Source organism: Equus przewalskii, chromosome 23 (genome assembly GCF_037783145.1).
Source record: "Equus przewalskii isolate Varuska chromosome 23, EquPr2, whole genome shotgun sequence".
Classification (NCBI taxonomy): domain Eukaryota; kingdom Metazoa; phylum Chordata; class Mammalia; order Perissodactyla; family Equidae; genus Equus; species Equus przewalskii.
This window is the reverse complement of record NC_091853.1, coordinates 1-21,748: the sequence shown is the minus strand read 5'-3', so window position 1 is coordinate 21,748 and position 21,748 is coordinate 1. Positions and strand designations below refer to the sequence as shown.

The 21,748-nt window shown below is 49.2% G+C and overlaps 2 protein-coding genes and 1 long non-coding RNA gene across 13 annotated transcripts in view; 2 read left to right on the top strand and 1 right to left on the bottom strand.

The window, feature by feature from the left end:
* Window positions 1–9,073, top strand: part of PIK3C2B (phosphatidylinositol-4-phosphate 3-kinase catalytic subunit type 2 beta) — a 61,527-nt gene extending 52,454 nt beyond the window's left edge. For 8 of the 11 annotated variants that reach the window (XM_070591389.1, XM_070591392.1, XM_070591388.1 and 5 more), the window contains 6 exons: window positions 246–370; window positions 1,358–1,475; window positions 2,707–2,788; window positions 3,198–3,304; window positions 6,446–6,574; window positions 7,130–9,073. In XM_070591389.1, the coding sequence (XP_070447490.1) occupies window positions 246–370; window positions 1,358–1,475; window positions 2,707–2,788; window positions 3,198–3,304; window positions 6,446–6,574; window positions 7,130–7,318 (750 nt within the window). In that variant the 3' untranslated portion in view covers window positions 7,319–9,073. Of the gene's footprint in view, window positions 1–245; window positions 371–1,357; window positions 1,476–2,706; window positions 2,789–3,197; window positions 3,305–4,691; window positions 5,114–6,445; window positions 6,575–7,129 lie in introns of those variants that run through there. The other 3 variants (XM_070591394.1, XM_070591393.1, XM_070591391.1) reach the window with 1 other exon arrangement.
* Window positions 2,280–7,028, bottom strand: LOC139078956 (uncharacterized). Its single transcript, XR_011532178.1, has 2 exons — window positions 6,901–7,028; window positions 2,280–3,255 (listed from the first exon to the last, which is right to left on the bottom strand). It is a non-coding gene; the product is annotated as an uncharacterized lncRNA (long non-coding RNA).
* A 6,896-nt stretch (window positions 9,074–15,969) lies between the features above and the next one.
* Window positions 15,970–18,819, top strand: LOC139078955 (protein phosphatase 1 regulatory subunit 15B-like). The gene is made up of 2 exons (XM_070591397.1): window positions 15,970–17,014; window positions 18,615–18,819. Exons 1-2 carry the CDS (start codon window positions 16,112–16,114, stop codon window positions 18,675–18,677), a joined length of 966 nt encoding a protein of 321 aa, XP_070447498.1. The 5' UTR covers window positions 15,970–16,111; the 3' UTR covers window positions 18,678–18,819.
* The last annotated feature ends 2,929 nt before the right edge of the window (window positions 18,820–21,748 follow it).

The window sequence follows — 21,748 nt, the reverse complement described above, 5'->3', positions numbered from 1 at the left end:
TGGCCTGCCTAGAACCAGGGCTGAATTGGATGATTATGCCTCTGAGATGAGGGTCCTGCGCACAGACTCCCGCATATGTGCTGTCTGTCCTGCACATTTCCTATGGAGACACTGTGCCGTCTTCCTTCTGAAAGGTGTACCCCCAACACACACACACTCTCTCACACACTTCTGTTCCCTTACCTGTCCCCTTCATTGGGTGCGGAGGGCTTGGCAGGTATTCTCTAAGACGTGGACCTTTGCAGGTTTACGTGGTAAAGGTGATGCGAGAGAATGCTCATGAGGCCACTTACATCCAGCGGACATTTGAGGAGTTCCAGGAGTTACACAATAAGCTGCGGCTGCTCTTCCCTTCTTCCTTCTTGCCCAGGTAGCTGCCCCTTTACTCTCTGAACAGGGGTACTGAGCAGGTGGACGGCGTTGGGTTAGGCAGGACTGCAGCAGTGAGAAACTACCATTTTAGAGTTGAGATCTTCCTACTTTTCTTGGCCTGGTAACAAGTTTGATGACAGGTCCTCCTGCTGCTGGCTGAGCTCTCCCGCACCCCTGGGAGGCCTCACTCCAGCCCTAAAACAGCTTGGGCCCACCTGCCGGGAGAGCAAACTGGATTGCGGGCAGGAACTGACTGAATCGGGTGGTTTCAAAGTTTCTGACTTTTTAAAGAGTAAAAGTATTGTTCAGATAGATAAACAAAATGTGGTATATACATGCATTGGAATATTATTAAGCCCCAAAAGGAAGGAAATTCTGGCACATGCTACAACATGGATGAACCTTGAGGACCTTATACTAAGTGAAATAAGCCAGTCACAAAAAGACAAATACTGTCTGATATCCCACTTCTACGATGTCCCTAGAGCAGTCAAATCCATAGAGACAGAAAGTAGAATGGTGGGTGCCGGGGGCTGGAGGAGGAGGAGGGGAGTCGTCGTTTGGTGGGGACAGAGTTCCAGTTTTGCAAAGGGAACAGAGCTCTGGAGACGGATGATGCTGATGGTTGCACAACAGTGTAAATGTACTAAATGCCACTCAACCGTACACCTAAAAATGGTTAAGATGGTAAATTTTATGTTATGTGTATTTCACCACAATTTTTAAAAAAATTATTTTCCAGGGCACTTCTCGGGAGCCCTAAGACTCTTCCCAATAGTTGGGTTTTGTTGTCTGGAATCCTTGGAACTGTTGAGGGTGAAATGCGCGTGTGTCCTTGGCACAAGCCTGGGGGCGCTGCGGGGAATGGAGTAGGGTGAGGGTCCCTGGGAAAGGTGGCTGGTGAGAAGTGGGGGGTCATGTGCAAAGGAAATGTGACAAGAGCCCGTTGGTCTTAAGTTTCTTTGCCGCCTTCCTCTCTCCCCAGCTTCCCCAGCCGCTTTGTGATTGGGCGCTCCCGGGGAGAGGCGGCGGCCGAGCGTCGGAGGGAGGAGTTAAACGGCTACATCTGGCACTTGATCCACGCAGCCCCTGAGGTGGCGGAGGTGGGTGGGCCACCTCTGCTCCTGGCTGTTCTGGGTGGGCGCTGCTGCAGGGTGGGAGGGTCTGGGGCGGTGGAATCAGGGAGGCCCCAGGCTCTTCTGGGTCTGACTCTGAAGGAGCTGAGTGGTCTGGCACCAGCCCGGTGGGGTCGGGCACATGACTGCAGCGAAGCAGAGGTTTGCCCCGGGCGCTCGGGGAGGGCGCACTGTCGCTGAGATCCCAGAGGGCTTGCAGTGATGAAAACCTGAGGAAGGAAGGGTGCTTGAGGAAAAGGAGCTTTTTGAGCAGGTTGAGTATGTATCCACTAAGATTTCTTTGTTTTAAACAAATGGTACTGTAATTTGGTGATATAATGGGCATAAAAACAAATCTAGCTGTTAGGAGTCCTGTCACCCTAACAGATCGTCTAACCCCATTTCCAGGTTTCCTTCCTATTTGTCCATTTGCAAATGTGACTTTTACAGTTTTGTAGTGGTCATAAATATAATTTTATATTGTTTTTTTACTTAGCATTTACAGTAAGCATAACTTTGGATATCCATACCAAATTAATACATCGGCTCGCAATACTATAATCTCTAACCATTTGCTTCGTGAAAGACATTTACATATGTCCATTTTTTTCATATTAATACTAGGGTGGATATTTTCACACATTTTAGTTTCTGTTTTCCCCAATTACTTGGGAAATATTCTCAAGAGCAGGATTCATGGCCTTGTCCATGGCCGGCTTAGGCATTTCTCTGTGCTTGAGGGGGTGGTGTGTGTGTCGATAGCAGGGGGAGTAGCAGAAAAGAACAGACTGATTTGACCTGATGTGACCTAGTTTTATTTTTTCTTTTTTAAAAAACCTTTTATTAGAACTTTCAAACATACAGAAAAGTAGAGAAACAGTATAATGAGTGCCTATATGTTCATCACCTGAAGAGTTAATATTTTGCCATATAAGCATCATCTGTTGTATGAAGTATTTTAAAATCAATCACAGACATCATGACATTCCACCCCTCATACTCACTAAGCATCTCTAAAAATAAGGACGTGTTGTTATATAACTAGAGTGTCATTATATCATCCAGTACATTAGAGTTGGTTTGTTTGAGCCAACTGAGAACTGCACATTACATTTGGTTGTTGCATCAGTCTCTTTTAATCTGAACAGTCACTTTCCCAATGAAAAAAATGGAGCCATTGTCTTTTTGAAGAACAGCCTGTTTTCTGATTCCATTCCAGTGTGATTTGGTGTGCACCTTCTTCCACCCACTGCCCCGCGATGAGAAGGCTGCGGGCACCAGCCCAGCTCCCAAGTCCTCAGGTACAGGCCTCCTCTGCGACACTTCCGCCAGCCCCGCCGAACCATTCCCAAGGGCAGTTTCTCTTACCTCCACCTCTTCCTAATGCTCTTGCCTTGACTTGTCTCTGTTCTTTTGCTTTCTGGCTGTGGAATCTGGTTTCCCACTCAGGCTGGGGAGTCCATAGCTCCTTGAGCAGGTTTCCCAGGGACTGGATATTCAGTTGGTGATTACGTACTCAAATTGGATAGAACCATCCCAACCCAGCTCTAAAGCATGTTCACAGACCCCACTTGGCAGATCCGCCATGGAGTGTCAGGAACCTGACATGGAGATACTGGGGGAGGTCAGAGGAAAACACACACACACCTGCCTGGTGCCAGATGGGGACAGGGGCTTCATGACCTTTCTTGGTTTCCTTCATCCCTGCAGATGGCTCATGGGCGCGGCCCATCGGGAAGGTAGGAGGGGAGGTGAAGCTGTCAATCTCCTACAAAAACAATAAACTTTTCATCATGGTGATGCATATTCGGGGCTTGGTAAGTGCATGTGCAGTCCTTCTTTGGTTCTTTATCTTCTGGTACTTTTCTGACTGGTCAGACCTTCTCTGTCCCCCTCTGATGAGAGTAACCACTCTCATCATTGGCGGGGAGGAAAATGCACCCCCTACTCCACTTGTGTTCTTATGACTGGATTAATAAAACTGACACAAGACCATGGGGCTGGCCTAGTGGCGAGCGGTTAAGTGTGCACGTTCCACTTGAGTGGCCCAGGGTTGGCCAGTTCAGATCCCGGGTGCAGACATGGCACCGCTTGGTAAGCCATGCTGTGGTAGGCATCCTACATAGAAAGTAGAGGAAGATGAGCACGGATGTTAGCTCAGGGCCAGTCTTCCTCAGCAAAAAGAGGAGGATTGGCAGCAGTTAGCTCAGGGCTAATCTTCCTCAAAAAAAAAAAAAAGCCCTGACACAAGACCAGATTAACAGGAGAGAAACCAATTCAGTATTTGTGCACAGGAGATCATAGAAAAAATGATGCTCAGAGAGTGAACAAAGCAGGCAGTTTATATATAATATTTTTATACAAAGAGACAATAAATTTGTGAGGATTTGACAGGATAAAGGAACTTTGGGGTATGTAATTAGCAGTTTAAGCAGAGTTTAGGCTTGAGATAGTAAATTAGTAAAAGTAACAAGGTTAGTTTTTACAGGCTTTTCAGCCCTGAATTTCCTTGCTGTGGTGACAAGGATGTCTCTATCTTTCCCCTTTCACATGGGAGATTTACTTTCTGCTTTCAAGGGGAACAGACAGGAGGGTTAAAACTTTGTCAAAACAAGTAACTTTAACTCAAAATAATCATTATGCCATTGTGGGCTATTTTGGTGCGGCCTGCCCTGGGCCCCAGCACCTCAGAGGTTCCTGAGTGCCCGCCAGTGGGCCTGCTGCCATGCCAGGCCTGTGGTATGGCCCAGTGCTGCTAGACCCAGCTTCTTGCTCCCTGTTGCCCTTGGTGAGTAGCCTAATTACTCTGGGCCTCATTAAAATGGGGAAAACGTTAGGGTTTGCCTCAAAGGGTTGTTACGGGGTGAAATGTCGTTACACAGAAAACCACGAGGCGCTTGTGCTAAAGCCATAATACCAAACCTAGATTAATAGCTAACCTAGTTGTGGTCCTCAGCCCCGCCCAGAAATATCATCTTAATCCACCCATCTGGAATTTTCTAGTCAGCGCCCGTGAGGTAACCTGTCCGTAGGCCTCTCCATCCCAGAGGAGGAAGAGGCCATCTACCTGATAAAACCCTTGCTGTTCCCTCCCCCAAAAAGCAGATGTCCTGTTCTGAAAATATTCCTTTCTTTTCTTTTGCTGCTAGCTCTGTTGCCCCACCCTCCTTCCTATAAAAACCTTCTTTTTATGTAATTCCTCAGAGTATCTCTGTGTTTGCTGGATGGATGCTGCCCGATTCATGTGTCACCTAATAAAGCCAAGGAGATCTTCGAATTTCCTCTGTTGGGTTTTGTTGTTTAACATTGTGTTAAAAAGAAACAACAGGCTCCAAGTGTCGTCACTTGTGTGAGCCCCACGGCTTAATGGAGTGGCACTTGAAACCAGTCAGGCTGGAGTTTCCTGATCAACCCCAGCTGAGGTGGTCTGCCTGCCAGGACCCTGGCCTTCCCTAAAGGAAGGTGACCTGGCCTGAAATAATCCACTCTTTTCACTTCTTTGTCCTACCCTCTTTCTGCCTATAAAAACCTTCCATGTTGTACAGTCCCTCGGAGCTTCTGTCTGTCTGCTGGGTGAGATTCTGCCTGAGTCATGATCCCACTGAATAAAGCCGTAGATGTTTAAATTTACTCTGTTGAATTTTTGTTCTTTAACAAATGAGATAATGCCTGTGGAGCAGTTAACATAGTGCCTGGCATTATTATTGCGGTGATTGTGGTGATTCTTACAAGGGAGAGGCCAAGGGGCTCATTACTTGTTCTTGTTATGGAGATAAGGCAGCCCCATGACAGTGTCATCAAGGCAGCATCTACTTACTAAGCTTTTGGTGTGACTCTAAGAACAATGTGAGTAGAAGGGGAAGGGATCTTTTATTGAATACCTGCAGTGTGCTGGACTTATGTAGTTGGGGCATTGGTAGGAGCATGTGGAAGAAGGAGCATGAGTTTTGGAATCAGAAACCTGGGTTTCACTCTTACAACAGCATTCATTCATTCATTCATTCAACAAATGTTTGTCAGGTGTCTGCTGTGCAGGCGCTGATACAGGGGTAAACAAGCCCTGCCCTTGGGGCTTCCATCCTAGGAGGAAGACAGATAAGCCAACCATGTGGCAGGTCAGGCAGTGGTAAGTGCTCTGATGCGAACTAAAGCAGAGACGGGAATCCTGGGGTGGAGCGAGGGCAGTGGCAGTTTGCAGAGTGGTCAGGGAAGCCCTCAGTGAGGAGGAAGTGTTTGAGCAAAGATGGAAGGAGGTAAGAGAGGGAGGCATGAATATACACCTGAGGGAGGGTTGTTGCAGGAGGAGGGAGCAGTTCAGTCCAAAAGCCCTGAGTCGGAGCCTGCCTGGGCCACGTTGGGAACTGCAAGGGGCCGTTGCGGCTGAAGCCCGTGGAGCCAACAGCACAGAGGATGTGGAGGTCGGAGAGGGCACAGCGGACCAGAGCCTGGGTCCCACCATCAGGGCTGTGGACTGAGATGGGAGCCACTGGAGGGTTTTGAGCAGAGGCATGACAAGATCTAACTTAAGATTTAGAAGGACCCCGCCGGGTGAATCACTCATTGGCTGACCTTGAGCAAGCAACTTAATGTCTCTGACTCATTTCTCTCCTCTTAGAGGTTACTTGGATCAAATGAAAAAATAAACAAAGACATTGGGCATGGTGGAAGACGACGGTTCAGTCACGACATACCACATTACGGCATGCCTTGGGCAGTTGTATAGAAAGTACAGACTGGATGCAACAGGCAGTCTGACTGATGTTTTAGCAGGACACCTAGCATGATTATGATAGATAATTTCTATCAGAATGGAGTGCACTGGGAAGCAGACAAATAAATGACTGTGCATTGCACGAAGCCAAGTGTGGGGGATGAGGGTCTGGATCAGAGTGTGATCACAGAAATGGTGACAGAGAGACAGAAGAATCTTCAGCTTTTTTATTGTCGTTTTATTGTAGCAGCTGCTCCAGGACGGGAATGACCCTGACCCCTATGTGAAGATTTATCTCCTTCCTGACCCTCAGAAAACCACTAAGAAGAAAACCAAAGTGGCCCGGAAAACCTGCAACCCCACCTACAATGAGATGGTGCGTGGGGCAGGGCTGGGGTCAGCACGCCATGCCTGCTTTTGTACATAAAACTGTGTCACAACGAGGCCACACCTATTCATTTCAGTACTGTTTGGGGCTGCTTGCTTGTGGCAGTGGCAGGGTTGAGTAGTTGTGACACAGACCAGGCTGTATGGCCTATAAAGCCTAAAATATTTCCTATCTGGCCCTTTACATGAAAAAGTTTGCCAACCTGCAGGTGGGGACTCTACAGCTGGGGCATGCCCTGGGCCCTGTCCTGTGGGGAGGAGGAGCCTGCTGGTCCCTTGCTGATGTGAGCAGTGGCCCCAATACAAAGCCCTCACCTGCTTGAGCTCTGAGCGAAGAGCGGAGTTCTTTCAAGCTTCCTTTGGGTGCTGTATGCCTTCTCAGCTCGCCAGCACTCTGTCTGGTTGGGGAGATAAAGTGGTCTTAGCCTCAGCCCGATCAAACCACCACACACTCAAGCATCTCCCTCCTCCGTGCTCCTCTGGACTCCTCACGACATTCCCTCTCACTGCTCCCCTCTCCTCCCGATCTGATCTGTGTTTGCAGCTGGTGTATGATGGGATCCCCAAGGGAGACCTGCAGCAGCGGGAGCTCCAGCTGAGTGTGCTGAGTGAGCAGGGACTCTGGGAGAACGTTCTCCTCGGGGAGGTGCGCATCCGCCTGCGAGAGCTGGACCTGGCCCAGGAGAAGGCTGGCTGGTTTGCACTGGGATCCCGGAGTCAGGAGACCTCGTGAGCCCAACCTGGGACTCCAGGCTGCTGGGGGAGCTGGGGGAGAAGCGGCTCCCTGCCTTGTGGAGGGGTGGGCCCTCGGCGGGCCTCCCTGCAGTCCGGTGGACCGGCCTGCGTGCTAGGAGTCAGGGACGGTCCCTGCGCTCTGCCGTCCCCTCCCCTGCAGACGGAACTGGGGCTGGTTGTGATGAGCAGCCCTTGGAGGCTGTGAGGTTGCAGCGAAGTTTTAAGTTTACCTTGTGTCAAGGGAGCAATGCCTGCTTTGGGGGTGTGGGGTGGGCTGGGTGAAGTAGCATTTGGAGGGGGGTGGATATCTTTATTTTTATTTTTAAAAATGCAATAGTAACGTTGTCCTAACTGGACAGGAAGCCTTGTGAGAAGGGACGTACATCTATGCCTTAGCAGGCAGAAGAGGAAGACTTTGGAATTTTGTATGATTAAGGTTCTTATTGGACTTTTCACTAGATTTTTGTTTTTCTTCTGTCTATAGGAATTATTTGAGGAGGGGCCCAGTGGGTCCTCGCTTAGAGCCCTCCCTCTCTCAGGGCAGGTCGGGGAGGGACGGTGGGCTGCGTGTGCTGGACGAGGCCTGCACCGCCAGGCCTTTCTGATTTTGCCTCCAAAGGAGAGCGATGTGATACCTAGTGTGTGAGGAAGGGCCTTCTATGGGGGCTTCTGCAGAGGACCAGGATTCAGGGACGAGAGCTCTCAGGGGAGTCTCCTCTCGTCTTCCCCTACTTAGCTAGGACTCGCCCTGAATACTATCTTCTACCCTCTGTTCTCTCGGCCCTTCTGGGGACCATCTGGTCCCTGTGAATATGCTGGGGGTGCTTCCCCCATAGGTCTCTGCCTTCTTTTCTCTGGTGGGGATAAAATGCTGCCTCAGCCCTTAGATTTCCTTCGCCCGAGGGCACCTTGGCCCTGGGAGGGCCTCTAGGCTGCAGGTGCTATGTGGCCCCGGTCACCCACCACCCCACTTCTCTCTTTTGTGCTGCTTCTTTCCCAAACTCCACTTCTGTCACATTTTTTATAAGAATTTCCCTCATTCTATGGGGCCATAAACCTATTTAGTCTGGAGCCAAAGGGATGCCCTAACTGAAGGAAAGGTCGCATGGGCTGGGGGATCTGCCCAAACCATTTTTCCCATGATTCTCTTTGGTGGCGAGGAGCCTGGATCAGAGGTGCAGATCCCCTGGCACTGAGCGGGAGGGAGAGCCTGGGTCTCTTGCTCTTACTGTCTTCATTCCCTCCCAGATGGATCTGAAAGCACTCTCGTGCTTTACTCCAAAGGCTTGTCTTTGACAAAAGAGGGAGACCTTGAATGTGACGTTAACTTTTTAAACCAGAATTGGCCGATGTCCCCCATGGTTGGGGAACGGAGTTCAACAGGGATGCCCTGTGAATCGTCCCTCACTAGCTTCCTCCTCAGCTCCAGGGATCAGAAATTCCCCCTTTTGCTGATTCATTCCATAACTGGAGAAGGAAGCTCCATTCACTGAAGCCACAGGGCAGCAAGGAAGTTTAAACTTTTCTTTTAAGTTAAAAATGTCTAGGATACAGCTGGCAGCTGGGGGGAGGGGCTGGAGGGTGGGGAGAGGGGTGGAATTTCTCCAGGTGAATGGACCATACCTGCGTTACTGGCTTGTTGCCTGTAGCTCATTTTATTTTGACCCTCTGTGCCCTGATTAAAGAGGTATGTGTACTGTACCCACTTTCTCTAGAATTGTATTTTCTAATAAATGACATTTGAGAAAAACAACTATTGTTCTCAAGATTGGTTGGTGTTTAAATGTTTAGATTAAAATGTCTCATGTACAAGATGAAGACGGTAATGGTAGTGGTTTTGCCACGGGCCTTTCACATGCGATGGTGCACTGCACTGGAGCTTAGGTTTGTCAGCTGCATCTAGCCTCACGACGACGTGGTCAGGTGAGTAGCGTGACCCCCACTTTACTGGACGGAAGTGCAGAGAGAGGAAGGGACTTGCCTAAGGACACAGCCAGCCAGCCTTCCGTCTGGAATTTGAGCCCAGGTTGTTTGACTCCAAACCTTGTGCTCCTCCCCCTGGGCAAGGTTGAATAAGTCTCTGAAGTTGGTATAATATTTGTTAGTTTTCAGAGTGCTTTAATATAAACGATGTCAGTTTTCATTATAACTACTCTGGAAAGTAGATATGGTTCATTCATTCATCCTGCCAACAAATGTTTACTGTGCTTGCCAGTGCCCCCTGGTAGCATGCCTCCGTTCACGGAGAACACGGCCCTTGGAGGTGTGCCTGGGCCCTGCACCATCCTGGCTGAGGATTACTAAAATAAATTAAGACAATCCTCTCACTTCAGAAGCTCACTGCCTAGTGATATTTAACTACCCCACTTCATGAGGGGAAATGGAACCTCTGAGATGCTCACAACCACTAAGTCGCTAGAGCAGAGCCATTGCCCTGAAACCGAAGCCCCCAAATGGAAGATGGAGGTGATATGACCCTGTTCAAACATTTTACCCAGAAGTTTTCCAAACTCCAATGGTGAGTTATATTTCATGCTGGGAAATTTTATGGAGCCTCCAAGGGACTTTGAGTTGTAGACTGTAGGAAGTGTTACCCATCTGCTCTGTTCCTAAGTGGTTTTGAGGTGTCACTGCAGTTCTGGACAAGTCCCAAAGGACCTCTGAAAAGTTAGAACTTGAATCTGGCAAGAGTCTTTGTTAAGGAAATTTCTTGGCCAAATAGGGTAGAAATCTGAACCACCCTGAGGGAGTGGGAATGAGAGAGCTGGGGAGTGGGGGGACGAGGGGCTGCCCAGGGAGAAGAGAAACAAGAGCCCAGGAGGCCGGGTTTTCAGAGTTCAAAAAGAAGTGGCAAAAATGAAGTAACCCAACTTGCTGGGATTTGGGAGCAAAGGTTAGGTTGGACTGGAAAGGTCAAAAGTGAGGCAGCCTCTTAAGTTGGGAGGTCATTCTGGTGGCGGGACTTGTGTGAGATGTCTGGTTGACAGACAACACTGGTGGCCTTCTCTGAGTCAGGCGAGGCACCAGGCACTGTGGCTACTAAGATGACAAAGGTGTAGATGGTGTCCTCAACGAACTCACAGTGTAGCTAGGGAGGCGGACATGGGAACCAGTAATGGCTGTGCAGTGTCTCAGGGACATGGTGGAAAAGGGGCGGGCAGGGCCGGCAGAGTGGGCTTCCCGAGGGGATGTTGGAACTGAGTTTTAAGGTCCACCAGAACTCTGAGCTTTGTTCTTAGTGTGATGGGGATGTGAAGCTTCTGAGAAAGGGGCTGCAGGGCCCCAGTGTGTTTGCAAAGACCCCACTGGCTGCTGTCTGAAGCAGGAAGGAGGCAGGAGAGAAGGCCACGGCCGTAGTCTACAAGGGAAGTGATAGTGCTTGGGGATGATGAAAGCGGTCAAAGTTGGATGCATTTTGAATTCTGGATTTGCTGATGGATTGGCTGTGTTGTTGAGGGAAAGAGGAGTTGAGGCTGACTCCTAAGTTTGAGCCCTTGACAAACGGGTGAAGAAGACTGGGGTGCTGCGGGGATGGGAAGATGGGCTGGGTGAGGCTGAATTAAGAGTCCTCTTCCGATCATAAGTTTGAGATGTCTGGTCCACATCCAAGTGGAGAAGTAGGAGAATGGAATCTGAAGCCCAAGGGAGAGGTCAGTGTGGAGTTCAGACCCAGAAGTCATGAGCATTTAGGAGGCGTTTAATGCCGTGGAACTGGATGAGAAAACCCAGATTTGAGAGACTAGTAAGAAAGACATGGGTGGACTGAGCTCTGATGCAGGCCAACATTTAGAAGAGGAAGAGCCACTGAGATTGTAGGTAAAGCAAGAGAATGGCGCCATGGGAGACTACAGAAAAGACATTGTCAATGTCCCAGAGCTGCTCTAACAAAGTACTGCAGACTGCGTGGCTTAGACAACAGAGATGGATTTGCTCACAGTCCTGGAGGCGGAAGTCCAAGATCAAGCTGTTGGCAGAGTTGGTTCCTGCTGGGAGTTGAGGAGGATGTGTTGCCTGCCTCTCCCCTAGCTTCCGGTGGTTTGCTGGCGATCTGTGGCATTCCTTGCCTAGGAGATGCGTCACCTCATTCTCTGCCTTCATGTTCACCTGTGTTCTCTCTGTGTACGTGCACGTATGTCTATGTCCAAATTCCTCTTTGTATAAGGACATAGTCATATTGGATTAGGGCCCACCCTAATGACCTCATCTTAACCTGCAAAGACTATTTCCAAATAAGGTCACTTTCACAGCTGCTGGGGGGTTAGGACTTTAACATCTTTAGGGGAGCACAATTCAATCCACAGTAGTTAGAGAACACATTTGGCAAAATGTCCTTGGTGACCTTGTAAGAGCTGTTTGAATGAGTGGTGGGGATGAAAGTGACATTGGATTAAGTTAAAGAGAGAATAGGTGATGAGAACATGGAGACTGCGGGCATAGACAGCTCTTGAGAAATTCTGTCGTAGTGGTGCAGAAACTTGGAGGGGCACCTGTCTAGGGAGCGTTTTTAAGTTAGGGGATACTGACCTATGTTGATGTGAGTGCTCTGGGAGCTTGAGAGAGAACAGTGTGTGTTACAGGAAGAAGACAAGGGAGGCCAGAATCCCTTGAGTAGACTTGAAGGAATTAGGACCCAGGACGCTTTTTCGCTTGTAATGGGATTGAAGGCAGAGCGTGCGGGTCCAGATGCAGGTAGTTTGGTGGGTTTGGTGGTGGAAAGATGGCATTGTTGAGGTTTAACTGTATCTATTTTCTCAATAAAGTATGAGTTGTGATCATAAGTGAAGAATGTGTGTTTATGGGAATGCTGGAAGTTTGAGTAAAGACACGTGAAACTGTGTCAGGGTGTAGAGGCAGAGCTGCCGTGGGACTAGCAGGAGTGCCTGGCGTGGATGGAATTTGTGATCACAAGTAGGGAGTGAGTGAGGCAACACGGCTGAGTGTTTTTCTCCACCAATGATTAGCTGCGAGGGTGCAGGCTCAGAATAGGTGGGTACTTGGGCTTAACTAGGGCTGGAGTTTTGCCAGAGAAGAATGCTAGTGTAGGAGGGGGCAAGTGAATGCAGGGTCTTTGCAAAGGGATTAATTTTAATACTGGATCCTGGGATTCCTGTTAGATTAAGAGGGTGAGGAATTACCCAAAGAAGTGGAAATAGCAATGGTCTGAGGTCTTGGGGGGTTAAGTCATTGACTAGGGTACCAGGGCAGGGTGCTGGAAGGAGAGGAGGTGGTAGCCAGAGAGTAGATACTTGGGAATAAGATTGTGGAGGTGGTACTGACTCTGAAAAATGAAGTAAAGCTATCAACCCCTTACCTCAGGCCCGGCAAAATCTTTTAAAATAAACGTAATTTACTGAGGTTTAAGTTCTCTTCTGCCAAAGTGCCAGTCAGCTTGCCAGTCCACGCACTTGTCTCCACCAGCACGCACACGGCCTCGGCAACGCATGGTTATCTCTGTGTCCAGGGCCTCCTCCGTCTGTCCCCAGGTGATAGCGGGCTGCAGGAGGTGGTTCACACTGTTTTCCTGTCGAGACTGACAAGGCAGTCACATATTCTTACAGCTTTCCCATACTTCATGACTGCATTTTTTCCCTTTTAGAAGGTAAGGAAAATAAGAATTATGTATCCAATGACTACATAGGGAAGGGGAGGCCCATTCAAGAAAGTTGTAAGAAAATTTTTTTTTTTGGCAGGGAAGGATTTGCCCTGAGCTAACATCTGTTGCCAATCTTCCTTTTTTTTTTTTTTTTTTGGCTTTTTCCTCCCCAAAGCCCCAGTACATGGTTGTATATACTAGTTGTAAGAAATTTTTTTCAGGGGCATGTGGTGTTAGTGACAAAGTTGCGAGTGGAATGCAAGAGACTTGGCCATACAGAAGATGCTATTGTTTTAAAGTATTATTATTTTAGGAAGATTAGCCCTGAGCTAACTACTGCCAGTCCTCCTCTTTTTGCTGAGGAAGCTTGGCTCTGAGCTAACATCCGTGCCCATCTTCCTCTACTTTATATGTGGGACACCTGCCACAGCATGGCATGCCAAGTAGTTCCATGTCCGCACCTGGGATTCGAAGCGGTGAACCCCAGGCCGCTGAGAAGCGGAATGTGCTAACTTAACTGCTGTGCCACCAGGCTCGCCCCGTAAAGTATTATTACTCTTCTATTCATTCAACATGTACAGATCACCTGTTATGCTCCAGTCAGCGTGCTAGGTGGGTGGTTCCTAAACTTTTTGTCTCAGGACCCCTTTACACTCTTAAAAATTATTGAGGACCCCAAAGAATTTTTGTTTATGTGGATTACATCTATCCATAGTTACTGTTGAAGAACTCAAAGCAGAAATTCAAAAATATTTATTCATTTAAAAATAATAAACCCATTACATGTTAAGATAAATGACATTTTTCATGAAAAATTATTTTTTAAAACAACAGTTTAGCAAGATGAGTGGCATTGTTTTGCATTTTTTCCAAATGTCTTTACTATCTGGCTTAATAGAAGACAGCTGAATCTCGTGTCCGCTTCTGCACTCACTCTGTTGCAGGCAGAGCACAGACCACGCGTCCTCTAGCTGATCATGTCCACCGTACCCTCATGAGAGGAAATTAGTTAAAAAGGAAAATAACAGCTTCGCAGTAGTATAAAAATATTTTTGACCTTGAGGACCTTCTGGAAGGGTCTTAAAAGGGGATCCCCACTGGTGCCTAGCCCACACTTTGGGAAGCACCGTAGTGGGGTACAGCCCACGAGGAGCTGAGACCAGCAGGAGAGAAGACTTACAGGAATACAGTGTCGTGTGTCAAGTGCTCTAATACAGTGTAATGATACAATCTTGACTCGGGGGGTTGGCAACGACTTCAAGGAGTTGACTTTTGAGTTGGCCCTTGAGGCATGAATAGGTATGTAACAGGAGGAGAGGGTTTCTCAGCTGAGGAACAGCGTTGAGTAAAGGCAGGAAACCAGTGCGATGTCCCTGGAATATGACATGTGTGAACAGAAGTTACTGAAGAGAGGGCTGGCAAAGCGCAGGGGGAGGACAGGCTCCCAGGCCATGGGAGACAATTATTAGCTGATGAATAACAAATACGAGCTGATGTTTGCGCCCCTACGCTATCTAGGCTAGGCACTGTTTAGGAATTTAGTTCTCTCACCAACCCACTGAAAGACGAGACAGTAGCCTCACCTTACAGCCAAAGAAACTGAGGCTTTGAGTAGTTAATTTGCATTCTTGGATCTCTTTTCTATTATCAAACTGACTCCTATTATTTACACATTTTTCTCAAGTTCTTAGGATTGAAAATGAGCTATTTCCAAGGGATAAACCATACAAATTGAGGCCCTCTTAGTTCCTTAGAAGGAAGTTGGCTGTTCCTTGACCAGTCCCACGGAGCGGAGGAGCGCTGGCCGCCTTCTGCTCCCGAAGGATTTTCTCCTGTCCCCGAGCGCTCCCTCGGTCGCAGACACCTGACTTCAGGAATGTCATTAAACAGCTTTAGCAGAAATAGGGATGAACTAAGACCAAACTCACGAGAGAATCAAATACATCAGCTAAAATTATCAGACAGGGGCCAGCCTGTGGCGCCCTCAGCTTCGGGGGCCTAGGATTTCACTGGTTCGGATCCTGGGCGCCACGTGGCACCGCTCACCAGGCCATGCTGAGGCGGTCTCCCACATGCCACAACTAGAAGGACTCGCAACTAAAAATAGACAGCTGTGTACTGGGGGGCTTTGGGGAGAAAAAGGGAAAAAAATCTTAAAATTATCAGACAAAATTTTTTCAAAGGATAATGGTCTGTGCTTCCTTCTTTAGGTGTTGTACCCTGTGGTTCTGGGGGCTCAGATGTAAATATGATTTGAGCGTATTGCCTGCTGGGAGGCATTAAAGAAAGGAAACAGTTCTGGGGACTACGTTTCTTTCCTCTTCTGTAACTTCAGTTTGTCGCCCTGAAAGCGGACAGTCTGACGAGGACACCACCTGAGAAACACGAGCTCACATTTTCGTGGGGGATGCATGTGGGCCGGACGCGGAAAGGCTGAAAGCTAGATCCCGGGCACAGCTAAATAGCGATTTGGAAACCCTAAAACCGAGGGGGCAAGAATGCACAAGAATGGCTCATTTTCCACTCCTACCGTGCACTCCAGATTTTCCGTGCCTCAACGCCAGACGCTGTCCAACTCTTATTATACTAAAACCTCAGGTCGATGCTTTTCTTAGCGCTCGGCAGCACTGGAACCCCGAGGCACGCAAGAGTGCGGCAGGCGCATCCGGTCGAGCGCGCGGGACCACTCAAGGGCCCGGGGCGCCCGGCGGGCTTCCGGGCACGCCCCGCCTCGCCCGCCGCTCCGGCGCTGGGGGAGCGGCGTCTCCTAGGAGACCGCGGGACACGAGTGCGCAGGCGCGCAGCCAGCGGCTGATGCAACCGCGCGCGCAGCCGCCCGCGCAGGAAGGAGGCGGCCGCGCGGAGGAGCGGCAGGCCCTCCCGCCCCGTCAGTGACGCTCGGCGCCGGCTGGTGGCGTCGCCGGCCTGGCCCTGCGGCCATCTTGGGCTTCGCCTCTCCTCGCGCCCGCCCGCCCGCCCGCCGCCCTCCGGGCGCTGACTAGGACGCCTTCCCGCAGCATGGACGCCGCCGCGCCCCGCGCCCGCCGTGCCGGCTCGGGGCCCGCCCGCCGCCGTCCTCTGCGGCTCCGCTGCTGGCCCGGGGAGCGGCCCGGGGCGCCCACGCCGCCGCTGCGCACGGCCGGCGCCGTCTAGGCCCCTCGCCCCCGCGCTCCGCGTCCCGGCGGGCCGCGGACGGCGATGGAGACTGGCGCCCGCCCGCCGCCGCCGCGCGTCTCCTCCCCGCGGCGCGCCCCGGAGCGCGCACCCCCGCCCGAGGCCCGGGCCGGCGCCTGGAGGACGCTGCTCGCGCCGCTGCCCGGCCTGCTGCGCCGGCTGCTGGCGTGGGGCCGGCTCCTCGGCGCGCTCCTGCCGGCGCTGGCCCTGCAGCCCGCCGCGCCCCCGCGGGCCCACGCCCTCCGCGCCGCCGCCGCCGCCCCGCCGGCCCCCGACGGCGGCCGCCTGCCCGAGCGCCGCGCGCGCCCCGCTCCGCCCGGGGGCGGCCCGCCGGAAGGCCGCCCTCTGCGCGTGGTGGGGCTGGAGCTCCCGCCGCCGGCCGCCGCGGGGCCGGCGCTGCCCACGCCCGAGCAGGACCACGGCTACCACAGCCTGGAGGAGGAGCACGGGCTGCCGCGCGCGCACGCGGGGCCCGAGCGCGCCGCCCGGCCGGCCTGCGGCAACCGGCTCATCGACTACATCCTGGGGGGCGGCCCGGCGGAGAGCGGCTCGGACGGGGAGGACGCCGCGGACGACGGCTTCGACAGCGGCAGCTCGCTCGCCGAGTCGGACCCCGAGCCGGACGCCGAGGGCCTGAGCCGCTGCGCCCCCGGGCCCCCGGGAGGCGCCCCCGACGCCGAGGGGGGCCCGGCCGCGGGCGGTGCGGAGGCCGCGGCGCGGGCGGGCGCCGACGAGGCGGAGAGCCTGCGGCTCTGGAACGCCTTCTGTCGCTCCGACGACCCCTACGACCTCTTCAATTTCAAGGCCCCTTTTCGGACCGGGAGAAGCCGGAGAGGCCGTCGCGACTCCGCGGGGCCGCCCGAGCCCGGCGCGCCCTCCTGCGGGGCGGCGCGGGGGCCGGGCCGCGCGCGCGGCCGGAGGAAGAAGGTGGGCCCCTGCGTTACGCCCCGCGGCTGTGCCCGCGCCGGCCTGGGGTGCACGCGCGGCGGAGGGGGCCGCCCGGGGTCTCCCGTCCACGGACCGGGGTTGACCAGGGACCCGGCTTCGTGCCGCCCTGTGGGGGGTTCCTAGCCAAATCGGAGATGCCGGCGCGCAGGTGTTAGCAGGGAAGTGCCGTTTTCCTGGGGGTTGGCAGCTCTGAGCTATTTCCCTGCAAGCTCCGACTTTTCACTCTTTTTCACGGAGCGGGAAAATTAGACCTTGTGTATACACGATTTAATTTTTCCAGAGATTGAGAATGCCTTCTTACAGACATAGAGTTTTCAAATGAGGGTAAATGTGGTAAGTCGTTTGCAGACACTTTCTATTTTATCTACGTGAGTGTCTTCATTCCTGTCTTTTAGAACCCAAATGGTCGATGGTGCCAAGGAGCACCTCAGGTTTATCTAGTTTTTGCCACGAAAGAAAATGCTAATTTCAACATTAACTTTTGGACGGGTACATGATTTTGATTAACAGTCAAAAACAAGACAGGAAATAGCATTGCCTTTTCTTAGGGATACAGTACTAGTTATCATTGGCACCTGCAGGTTAATGATTGTATGTAAACTATTATGGTCACTTATTCGGTTTATCTGGAGTAGTTGCTTTCTGTTCCCAGGCTAGTCATCTTTTTTGTTTTTGAGGAAGATTAGCCCTGAGCTAACATCTGCCAATCCTCCTCTTTTTGCTGAGGAAGACTGGCCCTGAGCTAACATCCGTGCCCATCTTCCTCTACTTTATGTGGGATGCCTGCCACAGCATGGCATGCCAAGCGTCCGGGATCCAAACCGGCGAACCCCAGGCCGCAGAAGCTGAACGTGGGCACTTAACCGCTGGGCCCCCAGGCCGGCCCCCAGGCTAGTCTTAAAACTTCATGGAGCATTTTACTGTTTCAACACTTTGTCAGCGTTATTTTGGGGGTCTTTTGAATTGCTTTACTTTTTTTTCTATTGTTTATTCAGCTAAAGTTAATAATTGGAGAAAAATCCTTCCAAACTCACAGGGTATCTCTCTCTCTCTCTCTTTTTTTCTTTTTCTCCCCAAAGCGCCCCGGTACATAGTTGTATATTTTAGTTGTGGATCCTTCTGGTTGTGCTATATGGACACTGCCTTAGCATGGCCTGATGAGCAGTGCCCTGTTCCGCACCCCCAGGATCCGAACCAGCAAAACCGTGGGCCACCGAAGTGGAGCTCGAGAACTTAACCACTCGGCCACGGGGCGGCCCCAAACTCACAGGGTAGCTTTTGTTGCGGAGGGAGCGTTTTTTCACTTTCCTGGCCCTTTATTTGGAAAGGAAGCAGCGGGTGAATGATTACTGACCTCAAGTTCTGCAGCTTCAGGGAGTTTCAAGTAGACAGCACCAGAGTCCATTGGCTGCACGTGGCCAGCTTAATACTTTGAAACTCTTCCTGGGGTAGTAAATGTCTCTTAAGTTGTCGAGGTAATCTTATGTCTTATCTGGAGAAGCAGAATAAGTCATGTTAAAAAGTAAATTTTCATACTTTGTAAGTGCCGGCATAAAAGAGCTTTTCTCTGTCTTTTTAGGGGGCCCCTGACAAAACGGCCTCTTTAGTAACTAGGCGAGGAACAAAGTGGGGCGATGGATGAGCACTTGGCATCTGGAGACCAGTGTTCCCTGCTCCTGAGTAGTCGGGCCCTGGACCCTGGGAAGACAGCCAGACCTGGGGAGTAGCTTGACCTCGCATGGCCTCCATTCCCTCGCTTATCTGATGGGAGTAGTAATAATGTCTGTTGTATGAGTTACTGCATGAGTCAAATGAGAGGAGTCAATAAAACTCGTAATTCATTGCTTTGCCTTTAAATGGTAGCTCCTACTGTTCAAGGACCTCAGTCTCATTTTAGCTTGCTCATTGAGTAAAAATGAGATGAGTCAGGTAGATGTGAGAGTATTGACTGTGAACTGCAAGCAACGTTTATCTTTTTTTTGATAATCTTTTGTTAAAGATTATCAACATAATCTTTAATGATTATGTCTAAAATATGGTAAAATTATTCGGCAGCCTTTGACTACTTGCCGTTCTTTAGGTATATGGGAATAACGAATAGTGCCTCATTCTTGGAGTGAGGTTTTTGGATAAGGGAGTTTAAAATGCCTTGTGTCATGGCATAACAGTGCAGATTGTGGAGCCAGACTCAGGGTTTGAATACCAGTTACACCACAGAAGCTGTGTGATTTGAACAAGTCAGTTAACCTCTCTACCTCTGTTTTTCCTTATCTCTACAATGGAGATGGTAATAGTACATATTCTATAGGGTTGTTATAGGATTAAATGAGATAGAAATTGTAAAGTACTTTCAAAAGAGCCTGTCATATAGTAAACACTATGTATATGTTTGTTATTATTATTTGTCTTAGTGACAACGAATGAGTAACACTAAAATGCAATATCTAGTAAGGTGTTACATACCTACTAATTGTCCTCAGGGGCATTCCTTGGCCTGATATAAAGGGAATGAAAGTAGAAGGCCGCTGTGGGATTAGCTGATGTAACTGTTGAACATACTTTAAAGCAAGTATTTACTTTGGGAGTTGGATATCTTAGAAAGAAACTTATATATTAGAAATTAAGTAGGGATTAAAAGGGACTGTCACTTATTACATGTGATCATGTGTGTATTATAATCACAATTTCATGTATATATAATAGCATATTGAGGAATACAAAGAAGGTTTTTATCTTAACTACAAAGTCTCTTACAGTAACACAGCCTTAAAGATATGTTAATTTTGCTGCACTTTGTTTACTAAGTAACTTTCTCTTCTATATTCTGATTACAAAAGTAGTAATGTAAGAATAATAATGTTCATGATTCAAAAATTGGAAAGCACTGAAAAGTGAAATTTTTTTTTAAAAAAAGGAAGAATGGGAATAAGTGGAGATCTTGTTAAAGGTTTCTGATGCTGAAGTACAAGCATTGACTTCCAGAGATAGATTTCTGAAATTCTTTGTTTGGGAACATCGATCATTTTGGAAGAAGAGTATCACAAAACTATTTCCCTAAGGATTAAAAACAGTAAGGATTAATATCAGGAAAATTTCAGTTCCCCATCTGGATTCAGTTTATTAACTCCAGAAGCCAAGGAGGGGGGACAGGAGTCTGTGTGTGTAAGAAAGAAGGTGGCATTTGCCCCTTGTTTTATTCAGATGCCGTCTAGTCAACTCAGTCTTCCACTTCTGCTAAAAGACACAAATATTCCTGTAGACTATGTGCATCCAAACTGGTAGCATAAGGTACTAATTACTCACGTGATCCACTATCTAGTAACATGTTAAAATCCACCTCTGTCTTCATAGTACTTTTCCAAGAGTTATCAAGACTTACAGAAAGGGTGATGCAGTAAATTGGAAGGTCACTGTAGGATCTGGAATGAGATGAATGAGGTCCAAGAAAATTATTCAATAAAAATATAAAGAGGCATATTGTATATTGTCTTGATATTTGAAGCATAGGGGAAAATGTTTGATATATTCTAGGACAGAATATCCAAAGCACTTTGTATTTTGAGAAGGTCACCATCTGAACAGCCCTGCCTACACACTACCTCTGACCTAGAGTTTTCTTCATTAAAACAAAAAAATTGTACTGTTCCTTTGAATGTTCCAAGGACGTGAACCTCGGGAATCCAGCTACTGTTATATTCTTTGTATTAACCCGTCTAGAAACATCTAGGTTCGTGGTGTTGAGCTGGATGATGAAGGAATGGGCTGTGACTGAAATTGCTGTATTTGATGTAGTTGAGGAGAAATTGTGATAGGCATTGACTTGTCTGTGAAAAGTGTCCTTCCAGTAAATTTGCCTTCCAAAACTGTGTTTATGGGACAATTCATAGGTCCAGTCCATCCTCCATTTCTCTAATTGGAATTGTTTACCTGGCAGAAAAATTCGGGCTTTGATCTTATATTTCCCCAAATGACTGTACTTTTATGTTTCTGTTTCAGCATGTGCCTTCGGTTCAGGTTATAATTCACAAAACCACCAACTCACAGAACATCATCCGCGCTCCACTCTCTTCTTTTCCACGTTTGGTTGAGGTGTGGTGTTTTATTTCCAGGTCAATCTGCCAGGTTCGAATACTGCTATCAGAGCTCCTGGAGCATCCTGTGCTCCTGGGAGTCTTGCCCTCTGCATCCTTGAATGTCACAAATACCCACTTGGTGTAAATGTCTTTGGGAAGAGTAAGTTCTGCATATGTTGTTGGTTCTAGTCTGAATTGTCTCTTTGTATTTTTCAGCAAAAACTGTTGTAACTTGAAAAAGAATAGCATCATAGGCATCTATTTTTTTTTGAGGTATGCTGGAATGTATTGCTGCTTATCTTTCCTTTGCTGTGACTGTCTGCTTACCCTTGTGTTCAATTTCTTCCTTTATTTATGTGTGTGACCTGTCAGCATGGCTTGTTAGTAGTGCCATGTTGGATCCGGCATCTGAGTTGTCGAACCCAGGCGTCGAAGTGGGAATGTGCGAAGTTTGACTGCTGCGGCATCTGTTCACCTGTTTTTATAAAATTGAAACTGATAAATTCTGAGACAAGAGAAACCATTTCAGAGAGTCAGTTTGTATTTGTTTGTATGTGCTCTTTATTATAAAGTCAATGTTATCAAGGTCATGTCAACTGCCACATCTTTCAAAACCTGTCAGGGCTACTAGACTTGTAGA